We start from the raw sequence: 23139 nt of genomic DNA, 5'->3' as shown, positions 1-23139 counted from the left end.
ACAATGCAATAATGCACTGAAGTGTTGTTTAAAAAAGTGTGAAAGTGAAAATTTATATTAGACTGTAATAAATCACGGATATGTTGCCATCTGTAGAGTAACCACTAAAACAAAATCATAACAATCTACAAGAAATAATAAAGGAAGAAAGTTGGAATAGTTAAAATAAAGAACAAATAGAATCTTAGTAGATCTAACCTAAAATATATAAATTATATAATTAACTTCATGAACTGTAAATGGAATAAATACTCCAATCAAAAGACAAAGATTATCAGATTTAAAAAACAACTATATGATGTTGACACAAAGACCGATCTTAGATATATAAAAGATTGAAAGAATAATGGTAAAAAAAATTAAAAGATAAACCATGTAAACACCAAAGAAAAGAAAGTTGGGGTAGTTATACTACTATCAGATAAAGAAGATGTTAAGGAAAGAAGCATTACTAGAGATAATGAGAGATATTTCATAATTATAAAAAAGTCAATTCACCAATAAGCTATAACAATTCTAAATTTATATCCACTAAATAAAATATTAATAGTATATAAGGCTACATTTAAAACTAAATCTATTATTTTAATGTCTAAATGGACATTTAATATTATTAATTAATCAATATTAATTAAATGTAGTATTTATTAAATAAATACGTAATAACCTTTTAACACAAGCCCTTTAATCTAGGACTGAGCATAAATCACTGTTCTCCTGCTTTATTTGCTCTGCCATCAAATTGTAACAGAACCACCAAAAAAGCACCTTCTCTTCTTCCATTAAGATGAGAAAGAAATAATATATTCCACCTCTTTTAAGGAGCTCTAAATTATTTTATTAAAATGAAGGCATCGAATATAATTGAATTTAAAATACAAAGCCACACTCAACTACAGGATTTTAATAAATTAGAGTGTTCTATTTCAATAAACATAAAGAACTTTAGGATAGGAGGGCTCTCACAGATGAGCTCTGTAATCAGACTGCTTGGGTTAGAACTCTACAAATCACTAGACAGCTTACCCTTAGGAAGTTCTCTAACCTTTATGTGCATCAGTTCTTTCAGTTGTAATGGGTGATAATAATAGTATATACCTCATAGAATTGTTAAGTTAAATGGAATAGTGCTTAAATAATTTAGGTGTCTAAATTAATGAGTCTGTAGCAGTTGTGGTAGTGATGCCATAATAAAAAATAACAGTAATTCAAAAAGTAGAAGTAGTAGTGAATAGTAGTAACAATAATTGTTAGTAGGAGAATTAGAAGTACTACTAGTACAGCAGCAGTACTCATTATCATCAGTATCATTATCTTCCTCCAAGGGTCACAAATACTTCTAGAAGTCATGCAAGTGATAAGAATAAACAATGTGAGCCAGATCTAAGATAATAAGGAGGGTTGCAGATTACAGAAAATCAGGAAACCAATGCCCTGTTTAAATGCATTTGTATCAATTATTTAAAACACTGATGTCACTGAGAAGAAAGAAAATATGTAGCTTAGTTCGCAGAAAGGATCAACAATTTACAACTTCTGATTTTGTCCAAATTATTCATTTAAATTAAAAGATAATATAGCTCAAAAAGCAATGTGACCATCAGTACCTAAGATCTTTTTTATTTTGTCACTCCCCAAATTATATCCTTTCTCTCTCTCCTCAAAAAATCCTGGGTGTTAACTAGGTTTACTATTTCTCAGCATTCCTGAGTTTTACCACAAGGCTTGAATTTGCCACTAAGGGTCTCACATTGAGCTTTTCTTCTGGCCACCCTACTTGTAACTGCTCTGTTTCACCACACCATGCATTCAGAATCTGCTTAGAGAGCCTGCTGATATCCATCCTTCACACATCCCCAGGCCCTCAGAGTTAAGTCGTGGCAAGTATCATGTTAGTGCTGATGGGCTGGCAACATTCCAGAACCTCATCATTGGTAACTTTGTCTACCCTTTTGATCTTAAATATGGCTTACAGGCGATGCTGATGAATTGGCTTAGGGGAACAGATGTAGTGTTTGTGGTAGAGATTCCAGTCACAATCCCAGAAAGACAAGAATCCTACATATTACATTATAGACATTTAACTGATTTAGAAATTGTTGCTGCATTCACATCACCTTTTGTCTGAACTCAGTCATGGTTTGCTGTTTAACAGGGACAATGAACACGTCTAGCTTCACATTCCTGGAACAAACAAATAAATGATCCACGCATTCTTAAGTCAGTTTTACTACAATTAATCAAAAAAATTGATTAATTGTAGTAAAGTACAATACCTTTTGCCTTTCTTAGGTAAAAATACTCAATTATACCCACAATCCTAGTCATACATGGGTCCTTAGATCTCATGACCTAAAGACCTTCATATTAAGTGCTCCATAAAGACTTGTTAGTACAATTTGATTTCTTCTTCAAAGTAATATAAATCTATTCTAGAACCACAAAATCAGCATGAGATAAAACTTGAGAACCTCAAGATGACTATGTTGAATATATAAATTTCATATAAAATTTTAAATTTCCTATTTAGCCACATTTAAAAAGGAAAAAGAAACAGAATATGTTGATATTAATATGTGTTTAACTAAATATACTCAAAATACAATTTCAACGTATAATATAAACATTTATGAATGACACATACTACATTCCTTTTTTCATACTTAGTCATAGCAGGTTTTCAAAATCCAGTGTGTAGTATACATTTACAGCACATCTCAATTTGGACTAGCCACATTTCTATCTTCAATGGCCTCATGTAGCTAATGGCAACCTTACTGAACACTGCAGCTCTAAACAAACCTCCAATCTAATGCACAGACAGATAGTGATTTAGCTATCTGTTTGAATGCTGTTACTTTCTCTTCTTATCTCATCATCTCATCTATTGTAGACTTCAGTTCCCTTTTAACAAGTCTTACTCCATTCTTTCTAGTTTAAATATCAGTCTCTTAGATCAATGGTTTGGAGTCATTTTTGGAATATGGTCCCTTTTGAAAACAGCAACCCAGCCAACATCTTGATTTGGATCCTTGCTTCAGAAAGATATAGACCTATTTGCATTGTTATGGGTGGAAATCCCCCTCACCCCCCAACACACCCAAAAAAAGATATTTTGGAGTCTGAACTCCCAGGACCTAAGAATGCAACCTTATTTGGATGTAGGGTATTTACAGAGGTAATAAAGTTAAAATGAGGTCATTAGGGTGGGCCCTAATCCAATATGACTGGTGCCCTTATAAAAAGGGTAATTTGAACAGAGATAGGTATAGAAGGAAGAAAATTTGATGTAACAGGGAGAAGCTGGTCTCCTATAAGCCAAGGAGAGAGGCCTGGTTAATAAATCATTCCCTCAAAGCCCTCAGAAGAAATCAACCCTGCCAACATCTTAATTTCAGGATCCTAGCCTCCAGAATGTGAGTAAATATATTTCTGTTGTTCAAGTCACTCAGTTTATGTACTTTGTTACAGCAGCAGCCCTGGCAAACTAACATATTCATATAGATATACAAATAGATATATAGACAGATAAACATAGAAAATTTTACACGTAAATCCAAAGAGTTCAGAGATCCTTTCACTAAATGCTTCTTAAAAACCACAAGCTAAGAACTCAACTTGAGGCAAAATAAACCAAATTAAGTAGCATTTGTGTATTGTTTCTGTCATCTATTAACATTAGTTATGCCAACAGACATTTGTGCTAAGATAAGTAAATTCTCAGAGTAGTCTGAGATCTGAGAATGTTTTTACCATTTACAACAATGGTAAAAAAAAAAACAACAAAACATCATTTTTTAACCATTTTCAGAATTCCTCCAAGTTTTTGCATGTTTGAGGTTTAATATTATTCTTATGATTTTATGCTACATTTTAAAACTGTATCCTCAAATATATGATCCTCTCCTCATATTTAGTATATGTCCTCTTAGACATACAAACACTGTCCTAGGAAATACCTGTTTTCTTTAGATACCTTCCCTTTTCTCACCTCATTCATATGAAAGTCGAAACCATCTAACACAGGATTTCTCACATGGGTTGCAGGGAACACTAATATCCACTGAAAAAAGTTCATAAAGTTTTATGAGTTTGAGAAATGTTGCAGAGTATGTACCATCTTTATCACTATGCACATTAATTAGCATATTAAAGACTGAGAAGTTGTGCGGTGGGGGGAGGGGGGAGGGATAGCATTAGTAGATCTACCTAATGTAAATGATGAGTTAATGGGTGCAGCACACCAACATGGCACATGTATATATATGTAACAAACCTGCACGTTGTGCACATGTACCCTAGAACTTAAAATATAATAAATATATATATATATAAAAAGGTAAAGACTGAGAAGTTCAAGAAACTAAATGTTTAAGTTAAATAAGCGACCATATACTTTTTCTCATACACATTTTGCCCACTGAAACAGCTTATAGATGACACAAGTTAATGTCAAATTGCTATACTTTATACAATCCTGGTCACAGATACTTGGAGCAAAACAGCAAAAATGCAACCGAGTAGCAGGCTGACTAGCAGTCTTATGGGTGGCAGAACAAGAGATATACCTACAAGATGTTCTATTCTCATTGAAGACACCCTTAAGCCACTTCCCTTGGGATTTGAATGTAAGAATTAGAGAGAAAGGGCAAGAGGGAAGGCAGACACCAACAAAAATACACTGAGAGACAAGGCATTCATTGAAGTTGAGTATAGTAAAAACTTCAGGTAAGAGTTGCACAGGCTCAGAATTCTGCTGACATCTGCGTCCTTGTGCTGAGGTTCAGCTCTTCTTCATTCTTCAATAGCTCCAGTGATTTATGAAAATATTAGGGATTTATCAAAGCAATAAGAACAGAAAATAATACTAATAAGAACAGAAAAACAAGAAGTACACTTGTATTTCATTACCCTCTGGTTTAATTTACTCTTGAATGAAACTTGCACTTTTGAACTTTGGCTTTCTTGACCTAGGATGTACAAGAATTTTTCTGAACAGCTCAAATTATCGCAATGGTTTTTTGTTTTTTTTTTTTTGAGACGGAGTCTTGCTCTGCATTGCCCCGGCTAGAGTGCAGTGGACTGATCTTGGCTCACTGTAACCTCTGCCTCCCAGGTTTGAGCAATTCTCCTGACTCAGCTTCCCAAGTAGCTGGGACTACAGGCATACGCCACCATGCCTGGCTAATTTTTTGTGTGTTTTTAGTAGAGACGGGGTTTCACCATGTTGGCCAGGCTGGTCTTGAACTCCTGGCCTCAGGTGATCTGCCCGCCTCGTCCTCCCAACGTACTGGAATTACAGGCATGAGCTACCCGACCTCACAATTGGTTTTTGGAGTGTGTGTGTGTTTTGAAATATCTCAAGATGATCAAATGCTTATATTTTTTTAGAAAGAAACTCTTAGAAAGTTTTTATTAATGAACAATTGATACACCATAAAATTCACCCAGTATAAGTGTACAATTCAATGATTTTAGCAATTTATACTTGTACAACGATCACCTCAATCAGTTTTAGGACAGTTCCATCATGTCCAAAAATTCTCTTGGGCTCATTTGAATTAATCATCATTTCCACTCCAAGCTTTAGCAAACATTTAATCGGTTTTCAGTATCTATATATATTCCCTTTTTCTTGATATTAGATATAAATAGGATCATACAATAAACAACCTTTTGCATCTGGTTCCCTTTGCTTTAGCATAATTTTTTTGAGGCTCATCCACAATAAGTATCTATCAGTAGTTTACTCCTTTATATTGCCAAATAATACTTTATTGTATGGATAGACCACATTTTATTTAACGTTTCACCAGAAGATGAACATTCAGAATTTTCCAGTTTGGAATTATTATTACTAATGCTCTGATGAACAGTCAAGTATATGTCTTTATGAGGACGTATGTTCTTATTTCTCTTGAGTAAAGACTTAGAAGTAGAATAGCTAGATTATAGGGTAAGTATGCATTTTACTTTTTGAGGAACTGCCAAACAGTTTTCTAAAGTGGTTGTAACATTTTACATTCCCACCAGAAATGTATGAGGATTCAAGTTTTGCCACATCCTTTCCTACACATTATTTTCTAACTTTTAGATTATATCCATTCAGGTAGGTGTGTAGTGGTATCTGATTTTAACTGTAATTTGTATTAGCTAATGATTAAATGATGTTAAGCATCTGTTCATGTGATTATTAACCATTCTTATATCTTCTTCAATGAAATGCCTATTCAAGTCTTTTGCAAATTTTTTGACCCAGTTGTTTATTTTCTTATTATTGAGCTGTAAATATTCTTTATATATGCTAGAAACAAATCCCTTATCAGATATATGATTTGCAAATATTTTCTCCCAATTCATGGCATGTGTTTTCATGTTCTTAATGATACCTTTTTGAAGTGCAGAATTTTTTTACTTTTGACGAAATCCAATTTATCAATTTTTTCATTTATGTATTGTGCTTTTGATATTATAGTTGAGAACTCTTTGCCTAAAACTAAGTTCACAGAGATTTTCTGTTTTCTTTCATAGGTTTAGCTATTATATCTAGGCCTATGATCCATTTTGAGTTAATTTTTGTGTTTCATATGAGGTAAACACCTGTGTAATTGTTTTTCAAGTCGATACCCAACTGTCCAAGCACTGTTTGTCTAAAAGACTATCCTTTCCCCATTAAATTGTCTTCGCAGCTGTGCTGAGGACCAATTGACCGTAAACATGAAGGCTTACTTCTACAGTCTCAATTCTAGATTCTCATTTTATCAGTGAGACTATGTCTGATATAATGACTATCTTTATAATAATATTATTACATCATCTTGGTTATTATATCTTTGTAGTAACTTTTGAAATCAGAAAGAGTTCTCCAATTATTTCTTGTTTTCCAAGATTGTTTTGTCTACTCTTGCTTGCTTGAAATTCTACATAAATTTTAGGATCATTCTGTCAATTTTTGCTAAAAAACCAGCTAGGATTTTGATAGGCATTTCACTGAATCTATGTACCAATTTGAAAGTATTTATCTTAACAATATTAATTTTTTTTTTTTTTTGAGACAGGTTCTCACTCTGTCACCCAGGCTGGAGTGCAGTGGTGTGATCTTGGCTCACCGTAACCTCTGCCTCCCAGGCTCAAGCAATCCTCCTGTCTCAGCCTCCCAAGTAGCTGGGACTATAGGCATGCTCCACTATGCCTGGCTAACTTTTTTTGTATTTTTTATAGAGATGGAGTTTTGCCATGTTGCCCAGGTTGGTCTCAAACTGCTGAGCTCAAATGATCTGCCCGCATCAGAGTGCTAGGATTACAGGTGTAGGCCATTACACCCGGCCAACAATACTAAATTTCTAATCTATAAATACAAGATGTTTTCCCATTTACTTAAGTCTTCTTTAATTTCTCTCAACAATGTTGTATAGTTCTCAGTGTAGGAGTCTTGAATTTTCTTTTGTTAGACTTATTTCTAGGTATTTTTTGATGCTATTGTGAAGGCAATTCTTTTCCTTAATTTCTTTATTCTTTAGTTTTATTATTTTATTTTATTTTTTTGAGAAGGAGTCTTGCTCTGTCGCCAAGGCTGGATTGCAGTGGCGCGATCTCGGCTCATTGCAAGCTCTGCCTCCCAAGTTCATGACATTCTCCCTGCCTCAGCCTCCCGAGTAGCTGGGACTACAGGTGCCCACATGATGCCCAGCTAATTTTTTGTATTTTTTGTTTAGTAGAGATGGGGTTTCACCGTGTTAGCCAGGATGGTCTCAATCTCCTGACCTTGTGATCTGCCCACCTCGGCCTCCCAAAGTGCTGGGATTACAGGGGCGAGCCACTGTGCCTGGCCAATTCCTTATTTTTTAAAGATGGGTGTCTCAACTATGTTGCCCAGGCTGGCCTCAAACTCCTTGGCATCATGAGTTTCTGGGATTACAGGAATACACCACCATGGCCAGGAGCAATTTTCTTATTTCATTTTTTGCTTATTCATTGCAAGCATATAGAAATACAACTGATTACTGTATATTGATCTTGTACACTGTAACCTTACTGGAGTCAATTTATTAGCTCTAAAAGTTTTTTAGTGAATTCCGTAGTGTTCCTATACACTAGATCATACCATCTGCAAAAAGGAACAGTATTACTTCTTTTCCAATCTGAATACCTTTTATCTTATTTTCTTGCCTAATTGCCCTGCCTAGAATTTCTAGTGCAACACTGAATAGAAGTGATGGGAGCAGGCAACCTTGTTTTTTTCCTATATTGAGGGGTAAACATTCAGTATTTCACCATTAAGTATGTGACAGCTGTGGTCTTTTGCCTAGATGCCTTTATTAGGGTAAGGAAGTTACCTCATATTCCTGGTTTGTTGAGAGTGTTTGTTATTAATGTGTGTTGGATTTTGTCACGTACCTTTTCAGCATCTATTGAGATGATCACGTGGTTTTGTGCTTTATTAATATTGTGAAATACTTTCACTGATTTTCAGATGCAAAAGTATCTTTACATAAGAGGAATGAATCTCAGTTGGTCATAGTGTATAATTCTTTCTGTATGGAGCTGGTTGCTTTTTGCTAGTGTTTTGTTTCAAATGTTTATATCTATGTTCATGATGGATACTTGTCTATAGTTTTATTTTCTTGCAATGTCTTGTCTGGCTTTGATATTATGATAATATCAGCCTCACAAAATGAGTTGGGAAGTGTTCGCTCCTCCTCTATTTTCTGAAAGAGTTTATAAGGAATTGGTATAATTTCATTAAATTTTCAATAGAAAACACCAGTGAAGTCATCTGGGCCCAGGGTTTTCTTTGTGGAAATATTTTAAATTACTAATTCAATACATTTACTTAATAATCTATTTCATATTAATAATATCTTTATATGTGGTAAATATAGAAATTTTGCTCTCATATAGCTATATTATCCAATTTGTCCTATTATTGTCATGTATATTGTATCTATCTATATTATAAATCCAATGTCACAGTGTTGTAATTATTCCTTTGTTCAATCTGGTATAAAAGACAATAATAAAAAAGAAAATATGTATTTATATTTTATATTAATCCACTATTTTACATTTTTTATTATTTTTATTTCTTCCTGTAGATTCATGTTATCATTTCATGTTGTTTCCTTTCACCCTGAAGATTTCTTAGTATGCGTCACAAAATAGGTCTGTTACCAATGAATCTGTTAATTAATAAATGTCTTTATTTCGTCTTTATTTTGAAAGATACTTTACTGGATATAAAAGTATTGGTTATGATTTCTTTTTTTGTTCTTTCAGAATTTTGTAAATGCTATACCGCTGTCTTCTGTCCTTCATTGCTTCAGATAATGTCTGTTGCTATATTGATGCTGTCCTATATGTGTCTCCCTCTATGGATTTCAAATGTTTTCTAGGTATATGTGTCTCAATGTATCTTTTTGTTTTTTTTTTATTTTTTTGTTTTTTTTATTTGGTTTTATTTTTATTTTATTTTTATTTATTTATTTATTTATTTTTTAGATGGAATCTCATTCTGTCACCCAGGCTGGAGTGCAGTGTCATGATCTTGACTCACTGCAACCTCCACCTCTCTGGTTCAAGAGATTCTCCTGCCTCAGCCTTCCAACTAACTGGGATTACAGGCACGTGCCACCATGCCCAGCTAATTTTTGAATTTTTATAGAGATGGGGTTTCACCATGTTGGCCAGGTCAGTCTCGAACTCCTGACCTCGGGTGTTCTGCCTGCCTCAGCCTCCCAAAGTGCTAGGATTACAGGTGTGAGCCACCATGCCCAGCCTATCTTTTGGTATTTATCCTACTTAAAGTTTACTGAGTTGCTTGGATGCTTAGATTAATGGTTTTCATACAATTTTGGAAAGCTTTGGCTTTCATTTTTTCAAGTATTTTTTTTCTACCTTTCTCTCTCTTTTGTCCTAGAATTTACATTACACATATGTTGGCACATGTGATGTCCCAAAGGTCTCTGAAGATCTGTTCATTTCTCTTCCATCATTTTTGCTCTTCATTCCTAGGAAATTATTCACTCTATTGATCTATATTCAGGTTCACTGATTTTTTTATTCTGACAATTTGAATCTGTTGTTCAGCTGCTATAGTAACTTTCTCATTTCAGTTATTACACTCTTCAAATTCAGAATTTTCATATCGTTCATTTCAAATAATTTCTATCTCCTTATTGAGAATCTTTACTTGTTGATACATTTATATCGTACTCTCCTTTAAGGCTTTAAACATGTTTTTGTTTAGTTTAGTATATAAATGCGTGTGTGTGTGTATATATACACACATATATATGTGTATATATACATATACACATAAACATACATATGTGTGTATGTGTGTATATATATAGATACAGATATAGATATAGATATAAACTGTGCTTTGAAGTCTGTCTACCAAATTCAACATCTGAAACATTTTCTACTGAATACTTTTTTCCCCCAAGTATGGACCACACTTTCCTGTTTCTCTGTATGTCCAATTTGTTGAAAACGAAACATTTTAAATAATATATTGTAACAACTCTGGATTTTGACTATTTTCCTTCTGAAGTTTGCTACTGTTGCTTTTTGTTTGTTTATTAACTTACCTGTGGTAAATGTATGAAATCTGTTTCTCTTGTGATGAGTGACAATTGATGTTTCTGCACAGTTTATTTTATTCTTGATTTTTAAATTTTAAAGCCTAGCTCCAAAAGCGTTACTCTGTGTCTAGACAGTTTTGACGTCAGCCAGTAATTGATAGAAATAATGCACAAACACCTCAAGCTAATAGGTTTCTTTTCTTTTGTTGGGGGAGGGGCGGTGGCAGGTACAGGAGTATGTTGAAAGTCCAGCCTCTCTTTTTCTATTCTCCTATGAAGATATGTATTATCTCTAGGTTAGGTCAGAACTGTAAAAATAGCTTGGGCCCTCTCTTCAGTCTCTACTGCAAAAGTGCATGCACACTTTCAACTAGGAATATGTTTACCCCAACCACGAGCACAACCAGGTTAGTAGATCCATTGGCCTAACACACCTACCCACTGACACCAAGATCATTACTTCTACTGACAATGCTGCTGGTTGTGAGTATCACCCTCTGCTGCAAATTGAGTGAGCCCTCTTTAGCTCAGGTACAGCAGTTGCCAGTCCTCATGGCCAGCCAGATGCTGGCATAACTTTCATACTGACCAAACTCATGAATGTGGGCAGGCAGTGATAGAGGCAGTCTTAGGCAAGCAAGAAATCCACAGACTCCCAGTTCTCACCCAAACTTCAGCAGTTTTTCAAGAATAAACAGTTCTCATATTGCTGTTTGCCTTTGGCCATGTTTGGAAGTACTTATTTGCTTATTTTTGGGTCAATTTTAGATTCATAGTTGATTTGGGGGTAAAGGATTTGCCAGTTTTCTCACTCATCCACAGTCAGAGACAAATAACATTAAAATAATTTTTGTCTCCCCCCAAACATATAAAGATGTAGAGATACTTGCCTAGGAGGTCATATCAAAGTTATATTTTAGTACTAGGAAATAAGAAACCATCATAGATTTGCTAACAACCTTTGGGACATTTGAGAGTTCTCAGATGAATAAATACTAAGTCAAAATCTGAAGAAATTAATATACACAGGGATGACTTCAACAGAAATATGTGCATTCTATTAGTTTCTCCACAACCTACCTACTATGAAGTCTTACTTGTTCAATCTGATGATGTTGACTATCTTTCTTGAGAATGTATGTACAAATAGGATCTTTTTTCTATATAGGAGAAAAAAGTGTTCCCACTATTCTCTTCTATCAGTGGCAATTTCCTCATTGTTGGAAAATTTGCAAGGGTTTTTGTAATATTTCAAGAGTAGACGTGCTAATGTGGTTAATTATTATATTACAAGGCAAATACTTTTTCATTATTTTCCCGTGTAACCAAAAGTAATGTACTTAATCTTTCTAGGCCTCTGTTCCCTCATTGGAAAAACAATGAGCTTAAATAACAGGATCTAGAACTATACAGTCTAGATTTCCAAAGCATATAACGTTATTCCTAGCAACAATGGTTATGTATAAAAGCCCACTATTGCTAGGAAATACACTTAAATTTCTTTTCCAGTTTGGTGGTAGGTTTAACTAAATCAAGCTTTTAATTTAAAACTTATAAATAAATGTGTCTATGATAAACAAGCTGGGCAAGACTAAGAGCATAATCTGTTATTCTAAAGCTGAGTTTCTGAGTAATCTCTTTGGCAGTACATGTTGTTATCCCCTCTGTGAGTAGACATTCACTGTTTGAAGCAACAAGCCCTTTGATACTTAAAAATATTGGATTCTGTTCTATTTTTGAAAGCTACTATATCAGTATTCATCAACTGTTGGACATAGCCATTCATTTATTTTCAAAAAGGCTATTCTATAATCACACTTCCTTTCAGGAAGCCTACCAACTAAGTGAAAGCCTAAATTACTGATAGCAGTTATACAGGGACCTTCCTGTTGGTTAAGAAGCAGGATTAATTAAACTAATGTGCTAAATCTTGGGCTAGTAATTATGTAGAGAAGTGGTAGGAAAGCTTATTATATTTGTTTTTAGTGGTTGTGCACCTTTAATATGCAGCTAAAAAGAGTGAAACATTCTAGAAAAGATTTCTTATTTGTATTTTAGTAAGGCTCTTAATTATCCTATAATTGTAATAAATATTGTCAATTCTATTCATAGAAATAACTATAATTTTGAAATACTGATTACATATTAAAATAATTAATGAGGAATTAAAATCATTAGCCTTATGATAGCTAACTAATTAGGAGCCAATTAAGCATAGCTTTTCAAAATGTTTCACAAGAAAAATCCTATCTCTATCATATAAATTCAAATTTTCCACTAAATATTTGCATGCTTTTTGAATTATGTTAAGACTAAGAAATGTTTCATAATGGCTAAAATTCTTAGAATATTCATATATATTTTAAAATTGTTTTCACATACAATTCTGTTATCACAGCATGAAAATGGTTCTGAAGCAATATTTTAAAACTGCACAATGCGAAACTGTTCTTAGGTTATATCTGATATGGTTGGGGCAAATAAAAGGCCAATTGCATGTGGTGTTGTTGCAGATTTTGGCTCTAATGCTATACATAACGGTGCTTCTATCACTACATGTTTTGTTGAGGTTCTGTTATTTAGTGGACATAGTTTAACAATGTTTCTCCTCAGATAGGGACATCGTGTTTTACCTTGATTTGGAAAGAAAAAGAGTTTCTTATAGGGAAGACTGTTTCACAGTATCTATAATAACCCAACAGATTTCTATTAAATTCACACACACACACACACACACACACACACACACACACACTTTGGAGGCAGGAGGAGTCCAGACTAAGCAGGAAATCTTTAAAGCCACAAGTACTTAATACCAACTAGATAGGAGTGAAAGTGATCCCTACTTTTCTAGTCCAAAGCTTGAGCTATAAATAGAGACTACAGCAACTGTTATATTTATCATAATCTTAATATAAAACAAAGTGAAATACCTATAAAATCCAGGGCCTTAGTATGCAGCCATAGCTTAAGAAATAAAGTCAGTAATACAATCACTGTCTATCTGGAAATTCTAAAACGCAAGACATAGTAAAAGTAAATCTTGCTATGGAAAAATAGAAAATGTAGTATGCGGTGATATTGACTGTGATATTCAAGTTTCAGAATACTTTGGGGATTTCCTTTCAGCCAAGAAAATGAGTATTTTTTGAGGTTTTTCATGCTATATCATACAGTACATATGAGCATGATGTGGTTTATTAGACTGATCTACATTATCATTAGTTATTTTCTCAATAATCCTAGTGGCAGTGGGAAAATATGAAAATTTAGAGGAAAAAGAGCCGTAAATTGATTGCGTATTCATAAAAATGTAACTTAACAATTTCCTTCAAATTGTAATACCCCTACTCTACTTCTGGATATATGCATAAAAGTAATCAGACTTTTCCCTAGAGTGAATACGGTAAATATGAATTTACCATTTCATATTTGTGAATGAATTACCGTACCATCTTTGTGAATATTTCTACATTTGATTATTAAAGAATAATTTCATTTAAATGGGACAGTAAGGTAAAAACAAGCATAACTACCAAATGAAAAGAAATTTCATTTCCATTTACAAAAGTATGATTGTATGCCTATTGTGTAATCCAATTCAAATTTACCATACTCAGATTCAGATTAACATATTCATCTTCATATTACTAAATGATCCTGATCTCACTAAACCTCTATTTTATCATCAAGAAATTGGGTAATAATGTGAACAACTCCAGAGGAAATTTGGGCATTTTAATAATTAATGATAAAAATCCATTTACTATAACAAAATAACTACCAAATTATATATTCAGCCACTTAAAGACAGCTTTCTGAAAGTCTGAATAAATGTATTAATCCCCATCAGATTTTCTTTTTCTTGTTTTTATTGTAGGAAAAGCACACAGGAAATTGCAATATCTAAAATAAATTCACAAATTTATTTGTATTCAAAGAGCAAGTAATTTATTATCAAGATGGCAGAATAAGATCAGGAAGAAATTCTCACTGCTCTGCCTCAAAAAACATAATAATACTACATAGAGTACCAAAAAGAGAAAGCTGTGTTCAACAGAATTATCTCTCATGGACTAAAAACATATTTTGTCTCTGTAGAAGAATTAATTGTGGAAACTGGTAAATTATAGGGTGGCCCATTTTGTTGTTTAACAGCTACAATTTTCTTTCTCAGATCTATGAAATCTAGTTCTTGATTCAGTGTCAAGCATTTGAGATGAGATTTATTTTTCTATTTCAGTCAGCATCTGTTTCCTAAACATTTCTTTTTGCAGCAGAAGAAAAAAGGTAAAGTTCTATTATGCTATTAATTCTTGACATCGAAAACTTACTAAAAGCAAGTTAAATGCAAAAAATAAAAATAAAAACAGAGACCTATAGATCATATGTGTAATGAACTAGATGTGGGCTAAAGAAATAAAGACACGTAAAATAGAGAAAAAACATGAAATAAACTAAACATTTCTTAAGAGAAGGGAGTATTTTGCCAAATTGAAAATAGTACAATTGTAGCTTAAAGTTTTACTTAAAATAGACTGAACACATAAAAGTCCTCTTTCTCATATAGCCATATTTAACCACGTATTTTCTCATCAATAATTTTCACCTACTTCAAATATTGGTAAGATACTCTGACTAAGAAACAAGACCAAAGGTCATTGTATTTAATAAAAATTCTGAAAGTTTAAACTGAAAAGAGTACAAATTATCTTTGTAGGTTTTTCTCTATTTGATTATTAAATAATAATTTCATTTTAAATGGGACACTAGGGTAAAACAAGCATAACTGCCAAGTGAAAAGAAATTTCACTCCCAAATGCAAAAGTATGATTGTGTGTGTATTGTGTAATCCAATGCAAATCTGATTAGAATCAGATGAATCAACCAATTTAATCAATGTTAATAAGTTTCTGTGACCGCAGTTAGATACTTTCCTGTGCCTTCATCTGTTTATTCTACCTTTTCTCCTGTCATTATGGGGAGTGACTATGCTCCTGGCTAAACTAATCTACTACTTGTCCCTTGGATCCCATCCACTTATATTTTTAGAGACAGATTTCCAGTAGTTTTTCCTCTGTCTACTGCCTTGATGGTTTTACCTGCTCTCTTTAGTTACTCTCATCAGTATACGAACATATTCTTTCTTTTATTTAAAAACAACAAACAAAAATACTTTTCTTTATCCTACTTCCTCCTCCAGCTGCCGCCCCATGTCTTTCCCATTTTTTACAGTGAAATTTGTTGAAAGTATTGCCTGTCTCATCTCCAGTTCTCTCCTCCCATTCCCTTTGAAACTCCTATTCTCTCCTATCCCCTTCCTTCACCAATCCAGTGAATATGTTCCATTAAGATCCTTAATAACGTTTGTATTGCTAAATCCATCAATCAGCAGGATACCACATTTATATTTTTGCCTCTTACCTCCTGGCTGCTCCCTCTCAGTCTTATTTGCTCAGTCATAACCCCTTCATCAGCAAATCCTGCTGCCTCTAAGCACACCTAGAATCTGCTCCTTGCTCATTGCCTCTCCAACACTCTGGTCTAAGCCAGCCTCACCCTTCACCGAATTGTTGTACTAGCTTCCCATCTGTTATATCTTCTTCTGCATTTGTCATCCTATAGTCTATTCTTAACACAATACACAGACTAATCCTCTTGAAATTTGAGTCAGATTATGTCACCTAACTGTTTAAAATCCTTCAGTAGTTTCCAAGTTAATTCAAAGTAACAGGAGAAGTTCTAATGGTAGCCTATATCGCCCTACACGTGATGAGGTCCCATCATCTCTCTCATCTCATTTCCTAATTCTCCCAGTCTTCATCTTTCTACTTTATCCAGATTACACTCTATAGTATTGCTTAAACGCGTCGGGAACTTTGTACTTAGTGTTTTTTTGTTTTTGTTTTTGTTTTTGTTTTTCTGTTTGGCATGGTCTTCCCCAAGATAGCATGTCACCTTCACCTTCTCACTGAGGCCTTTTCTGATAGTCTGGCTAAAATCATAACCCTCATCCTTATTCTCACCCTGACCTTTCTATCAGCCTTCTCTGGTTTATTTTTCTCTTTAGCACTTATCAACCTAACATATTTTATATTTATTCATCTTATATGTTTCCCTGACTACAATTTAAACTCCACAATGGCACAGATTTTTGTGTTTTGTTGTCTAATGCATAGCAAAGTTTCTAGTACATAATAGGAACTCAAAAATATTTTCTAAATAAATAAATCAAGCATTTATTTTAATAGTATTGGTTTTAGGTCAAAACCATCTAAGCATAAAATGAGTTCAGAGGCTCCTGTTTCCACCGTCACTAGGAAATCTACAAAACATTTAAAAAAATAACTCATGGGTTTAAACACTTGCTGGGAACTTGATCCGAAGGACTAAGTCATAGGTACTTTGTACTAAACTGCCATTTTTCCCCTTCTCTTTTCCTCTATTACATCTCACTTGTTGCAATCTTTTTTCTGAAGAGTGAAAGAAGGCCTCAACTTCAGTATAATTTAGAGCATTCTTGATTACTCTGCTCCAGTGGCCTATCCATGGCTTTAGCTAAATAAGATCTCAAATGTTAAAGGCAACCAGCTTTAAGCTGATGATATTTAGCATAAAGGTGTATCTTCCTCATTGCTTACGCTTTTCCTGGTTATATCTAACCAGGAATAGTATACCTTGGAGTATATGTGTATGAATGCTTGCTCACACTGCTGTGCTAATGAGTTGCTGCATTTTGCAAATAATATTAAGTTTTAGCATTAAAAATTTGAGTTTTTAAAATAAAAATGCTAAAGAATTTTCATAGAATAAGGTCTTTCACAACATTTTTCCATTATGGTTTCTTGTCATTAGAATAAGAAGCCCAAATAATATATTCAACAGAGGAGATAAATGTATGTATCTCTTACCTGAAGCCAACCCAGAGGGATCAGTTTGGTTTTCACTTTCCTCATCAGTACTCTCATCATAGACTGGATCTCGGTCAGCAGTCATTTCAGAACAGATTGCAGTTTCCCTAGAAACAGAGAAAGGTAGAATTATAAATCACTGGCTCACCCCTGCTAGGCAGCAGATTTATCAGTAAGCAATTATAGAAAATATTCCTAGAAAAAGATTCTAATTAGACAAACATATTGAAAATATATATGATTTAGATGAAAGCATCTTAAAACCTATACATTAACTCTCTTAAGAACAAGTTTCTCTTTTACCTAATTTTAATCTGAATTTAGTACTCATTATAATTAATATTAAATCAGTTTCTTATCAGGTACTATTCTTCTATCAAAATACTTTTTCTAACAAATTATCTCTGTGAGTCACAGAGTATTTAAAATTTTACTAATCTCAGAACAGTTCGCATTTCATTTGATCTCTGCAAAACCCTAAGATGGGTATCTTTACCTTTATTATGAAGATAGTGACTTGTCCAAAGCTATAAACTAATAGGTATGACTGCAAGACCAGTACCTGTGCTAGGACTAGCTGATATCAAATTTTTTTATACTACGTCACTGGTAATTCTGTACTTCTACTAAGATTCAAAGCAATAGACCCTAACTTGTATCTGCTAATGCGTAAAAAAGTTATAATAATCGAAAGCCATATCAGCCATTTGTCACTTAGGATTCTTCCATAAAAATCAAGTACATATGTACTTTCAGAGCAAATGTGAAAGAAGAATAAAACTGATAACCGCACTCTAATCAGATAAAATAAGTGCTCCCTGGAATTTAATATTAATCACTTGATTCTAAAGTTAACCATTGCCTAGACATCAAGATTACAGATATGCATCCAACTTTTGTAGTTCTGCAGATGAAAGTTTTTTTTAAAATTAGTATGTCTTACTAATGTCTAAGAATTAAATAATACTTTAATAAGCCTCATGTCAGTTTTTTAATTTAAGTGTAGGTGACACAGTTGAGCAGACATGGAGAGAGCATGCTGAGAACTCTCTAGCCCATGGCACCCCTATCTAACAGCCTGAACATCCACATCCAGACTACCAAATTATCTCATATGATCAAAAAGTTGGCATCTAATGTTAACTTTGGGAAGAAATTCCACTTAAATGTATGCATCTGTCATCCAAAAACAAGATAGCGAAAATACCCTTCTTGTTTGATGTCCTTTTCTTGTTCTTGAGCTGCATTTAATAATTTATTATGTAAACTTCTGATTTTTGTTTTCTTCTCATTCAACACCAGAATAAACCGCTTATAAAGATCAGTCTCCAAAGCTTCCTTAGCGCTCACACATTTTTCAAATCTAAAAAATAAGTAAACAAATTAGTCATGCAGTTCTGCTTAGCATTAACATAATTCAGTCTAATAATCAAGAAGATTTCAAGAAAAATTTTCAAGGAAAATACAATTAAAGATTATTTTCACATATGCTTTCACTGACTTGGAAGTTTTATAAAGATGGTTAAATACACAATTAGAAATTATTGGCTATTAATGTAATTTATATACTGAGATAAGGATCAAAATTGAAAACTGATACAAATAAGCCTTTAGAAAATCAAAATGCCTAAAGATAATTTATTGATATGTATGGTTTATTTACAAAAGAATGTTTTTATGGGATAAATTTCAAACAAGAGTAAATGTAGCCTGTTTCCTCAGTACTATGTTAATATTACTATAAAAGCAACTACAATCTTATTTTGTGATAAGGCAACATAGCTAATTTGTCTGATTTCTCTACTAGACAACAAACTGCTCCACAACAAGAACACGACTTATCCAGTTATATTCTTATAAGCGAGTACCACACACACACACACAAATACATATAGAAATGCAATACACATACCCAATGAAAGTATTCTACTTGATATATTCAAGGAGAGATTAATAAAACAGCAAATGCAAAACACTACATATCTTCAAATTTAGATACGTAAGACAAAACATACAAAATTCTCTATTGTTTTTAATTCATCCCATACTGCTCAAATGAGCTAACAAGGGATTGTATTTTAAGCTCCCAAGAGATATATAAAGAAAGCAAAATAGCTGAGGTTGTATATACTTAATATATGCATACACATACATGATGAATACATTCCTATTTTATTGATTCAAATACAAATTATTTTATGTATTCTTTTCAATGTTGTTTCATACTGCTTATTTACATTGTTGTTGTTTTACAGGTATCCTAGTATTTTTATACTGTACATAAACACACACACATATATACCAGTAGTAGTATATATGTGTGTGTACATATATAGACACACACATATATATTTCAGTGAAATTAGAAACACAAATGTCCAAATTAGATAGCTTTTATATACATGCCCTTAAACTTTCAACAATCTACCTATCTAAAGATGCAAAGAATTAGAACGTCTCATAGGATAAAAAGGAAAATATGGCAATATATTCTCTGGGACCAATTTCAGCAAATTCTTATAGCACAGTCTTTGCCAAAGATGTGAACTCCAGGAAAGCAGACAGCATGTGTGTTTTATTGGCCACTGTATCCTCAGTGCTCAGCATAGTGTTTAGCATTCGACAGATGTTTGGTAGGTTCTTATCAGACAAACGAATAAAGTGAATAAATTAATATGGACATCTTTTTGGTTTATTTATTTTCCCAGTGGTTTATTCGTTTTCCCAGCTTTTCTGCAGAGTTATTACAAGGCCTCAACAGTGCTTTAGTTTTTCTTTTCAACATCCTGTTCTGCAGCTTCCTTGGTCCTTTTTGCCCAGAGGCCAAAGAGCCAGGCATTGATATGGCAGGTTTCTTTTTTTTTTTTTGAGACAGACTTTCACTTTTGTTGCCCAGGCTGGAGGGCAGTGGCACGATCTCCGCTCACTGCAACCTCTGCCTTCTGGTTTCAAGCGATTCGCCTGCCTCAGCCTCCCGAGTAGCTGAGATTACAGGCACCTGCCACCATGCCTGGCTAATTTTTGTACTTTTAGTAGAGACAGGGTTTCACCATGTTGGTCAGACTGGTCTCGAACTCCTGAGCTCATGATCCACCCGCCTCAGCCTCCCAAAGTTCTGGGATTACAGGCGTGAGCCACTGCACCTGGCCTGACGTGGCAGTCTTGAAGTTCTCTTCCTCCTTGGTGATGACTCTAGCTTTCTCCTTCGTATAGGTATTTCATATGAACATTACCGGTCCTGTCAGTGTGATGGCCAATTTGAGTTCTTCATGTAGCTGTCTCCCTTCTCGGAGGCTGAGGTTCCTAGAGAAGGAGGATAAGCTTCCAGCAGTACTCCTACAGCTGTTATACATTGGCCTGCAGGGACTCAGTGGACTTGTCTCACCTCCTTGGATCAACAGAGAAATCAATGGTCCAGGCTATCTTCTTGTGGATGCTGGCCACCCTTAATTCTTCCAAGCTGAAGCCCCTGCCAGCTTCTACTTGGTGTGAAACCTCATGTGGGGCATTTTACTAGGGGCCAATGGGTCCAGATACAAGGCACCGGGCAATGCAGTGGGCTTTGGCTTGCCCGGTCTCATGTCTGTGGCTCTTCCTTGCAGGCTGGGTGAACCATATTGCTATAGGCCACTGCCAGTACTTATAAAAGTGGGGCTTCAGGATTATGCCATTCCTGCTGGGCACCATGGCTGACTATAGCCCTCCAGCAAAGGAGAAGAGCCAAGGAGAATGGCTAATATTGACATCTTATAAGGAAACAGAAAAACAGTGATTCCGAATATTGTATTTTTTCACTCATTTAATAGCTATTCACCATTGTAAAAGTAATGTTTTTCATCTTCAGCTTTTAAAAAAACTGTGGCAAATAATATCAATCTAACAGTATTCCCTTCATTAAGCAAAGTTCTCTGAGAAAGAAGTACACGAAAAGATGTTAGAAAAAAACTGAATATTGAAAAGGAGCTAGCAATATTGATAGTTTATTTTAAGCAAAGACAAGTCACTACATTTATATTTCAGATTCAGTGTTACGTAAGCATGATATTCTCATCTTCCTATAATATTTTCAAAAAAACACAATAAAAAACTTTAAAACATACATATTACTGAAATACCTGAGTATATAATAACATACTTCAAACTTATGCAAAGTAAAAACCAATATGTGAAAACACATAAACAAATATATTACAATTTCTTATATTAAATTTTAGGAATGGTAACCAATTAGTAATTTATCTGGTTTAAGTCCATATTTAATTTCCATATAAGTCACTTCAATAATTCTTGATTGAACGATGATGTGTACTTAACAACTAACAAGCTAATTCCCAAACCTTTATTAAAATTAACATTTGGTATGACACATTCAAAGTGAAAATAAATATGAAAATGAAATATCATATAATATTCCTAAAGAATATTGTTAATCTTAAGTAACCAGTATCAGAACTATGTTGTCAAAGGAAACATTTCTGTGACAGGAAAACACAGTCAATAGAATGAATGGTATCCTGTGAGTTAACCTTGCTTGGTTTCAGCAAAGCTTTAGGATTTTTTTGCAACCAAACTTCTGATCATCAAACTGGACAACACTTCCTAGAAAAGTGGGGGAGTGGGAGCTGACTGGAGAAAAAGTATTAGTGTGAACAATTGCATGACACGAATTTACTCTTAACTTTTAATTTTTCAAGACTCAGAGAATGCTATCCTTTTATCCAATAATCAGTAACTAAGAGGTATGTAGTATCATTCCCACCTAATTTTTAATGCCAATCCTCTCCTAGAGCATTATGATGTTACTATGCATTCCATTACGTGCTTTCTGTCAAGCTTATGCCTCAAGACATTGGACAGGAACTGTTAGGTGAGAACATTTAGTGGAGAAGAGACATGGGATTCACTGCTAAGTCTGGTGACACTAACAAAAAGCCCATGTACAACTAGATCAGACCACACTAGTCCAAGGATCAAATCCAGGCAAATCTCAAATTGGGATGAAATCACAAATAACATCAAACAAGAAAGGTCTAATGATACTTCATCCTTTCTACAATAACTAGGAAAACAGAACAATAATGCTAAATTTAATTAGCAACCTAGCACTGAGGTATCTAAAACCTTGGACAAAAAAATAGTAATTTTTTTTTAAAATTAAAAGGATAAAAAAATACAAAAAAATACTGAACATTCAAAATAAAATGTCTCTGGGTGGGAAAACAATCTAAGAATAACATGTCAAAACAATAACAAACTAGGAGGAAAACCACAACAATTTCATGCAGAAATAACACCAAAAATGAAACAACAGATTAAATGGTAGCTCAAAATAAAATAATAGATATATAAATGTGAACATATGGTATTTAGACACAGTGCAGTAATCCTTAAATTAATAATCAGTTCTGGCCAAAATTATATCTGGCCCAGGTCAGGGTTGTATGGCAAAAGAAAGTCTGAATAGAGTTGGGAAGACAAAGAAAGCTAAAAAGAACTGGAAAAGCAAGCAGTGGTAAAGAGATTTAATAAGGCTTTAAGTACGGAAAAAGACGGTGAACAGCTGTTCCTCATCCTTTCTGACAAGAGAACAAGAGGAAATGGCCTTCAACTATACCGTGAAGGATTCAGATTACCCATAGATG

The 23139-nt window shown here is 33.9% G+C and overlaps 1 protein-coding gene across 4 annotated transcripts in view; it reads right to left on the bottom strand.

Annotated features, from left to right (window-relative positions):
* Window positions 1–23139, bottom strand: part of XRCC4 (X-ray repair cross complementing 4) — a 273210-nt gene that overhangs the window by 128631 nt on the left and 121440 nt on the right. For all 4 annotated transcript variants that reach the window (XM_019026117.4, XM_055385901.2, XM_055385900.2 and 1 more), the window contains 2 exon segments: window positions 18705–18860; window positions 17498–17604 (listed from right to left, as the gene is read on the bottom strand). In XM_019026117.4, the coding sequence (XP_018881662.1) occupies window positions 17498–17604; window positions 18705–18860 (263 nt within the window).

Source organism: Gorilla gorilla, chromosome 4, assembly GCF_029281585.2.
Source record: "Gorilla gorilla gorilla isolate KB3781 chromosome 4, NHGRI_mGorGor1-v2.1_pri, whole genome shotgun sequence".
Classification (NCBI taxonomy): domain Eukaryota; kingdom Metazoa; phylum Chordata; class Mammalia; order Primates; family Hominidae; genus Gorilla; species Gorilla gorilla.
This window is presented reverse-complemented; position numbering and strand designations above follow the sequence as displayed.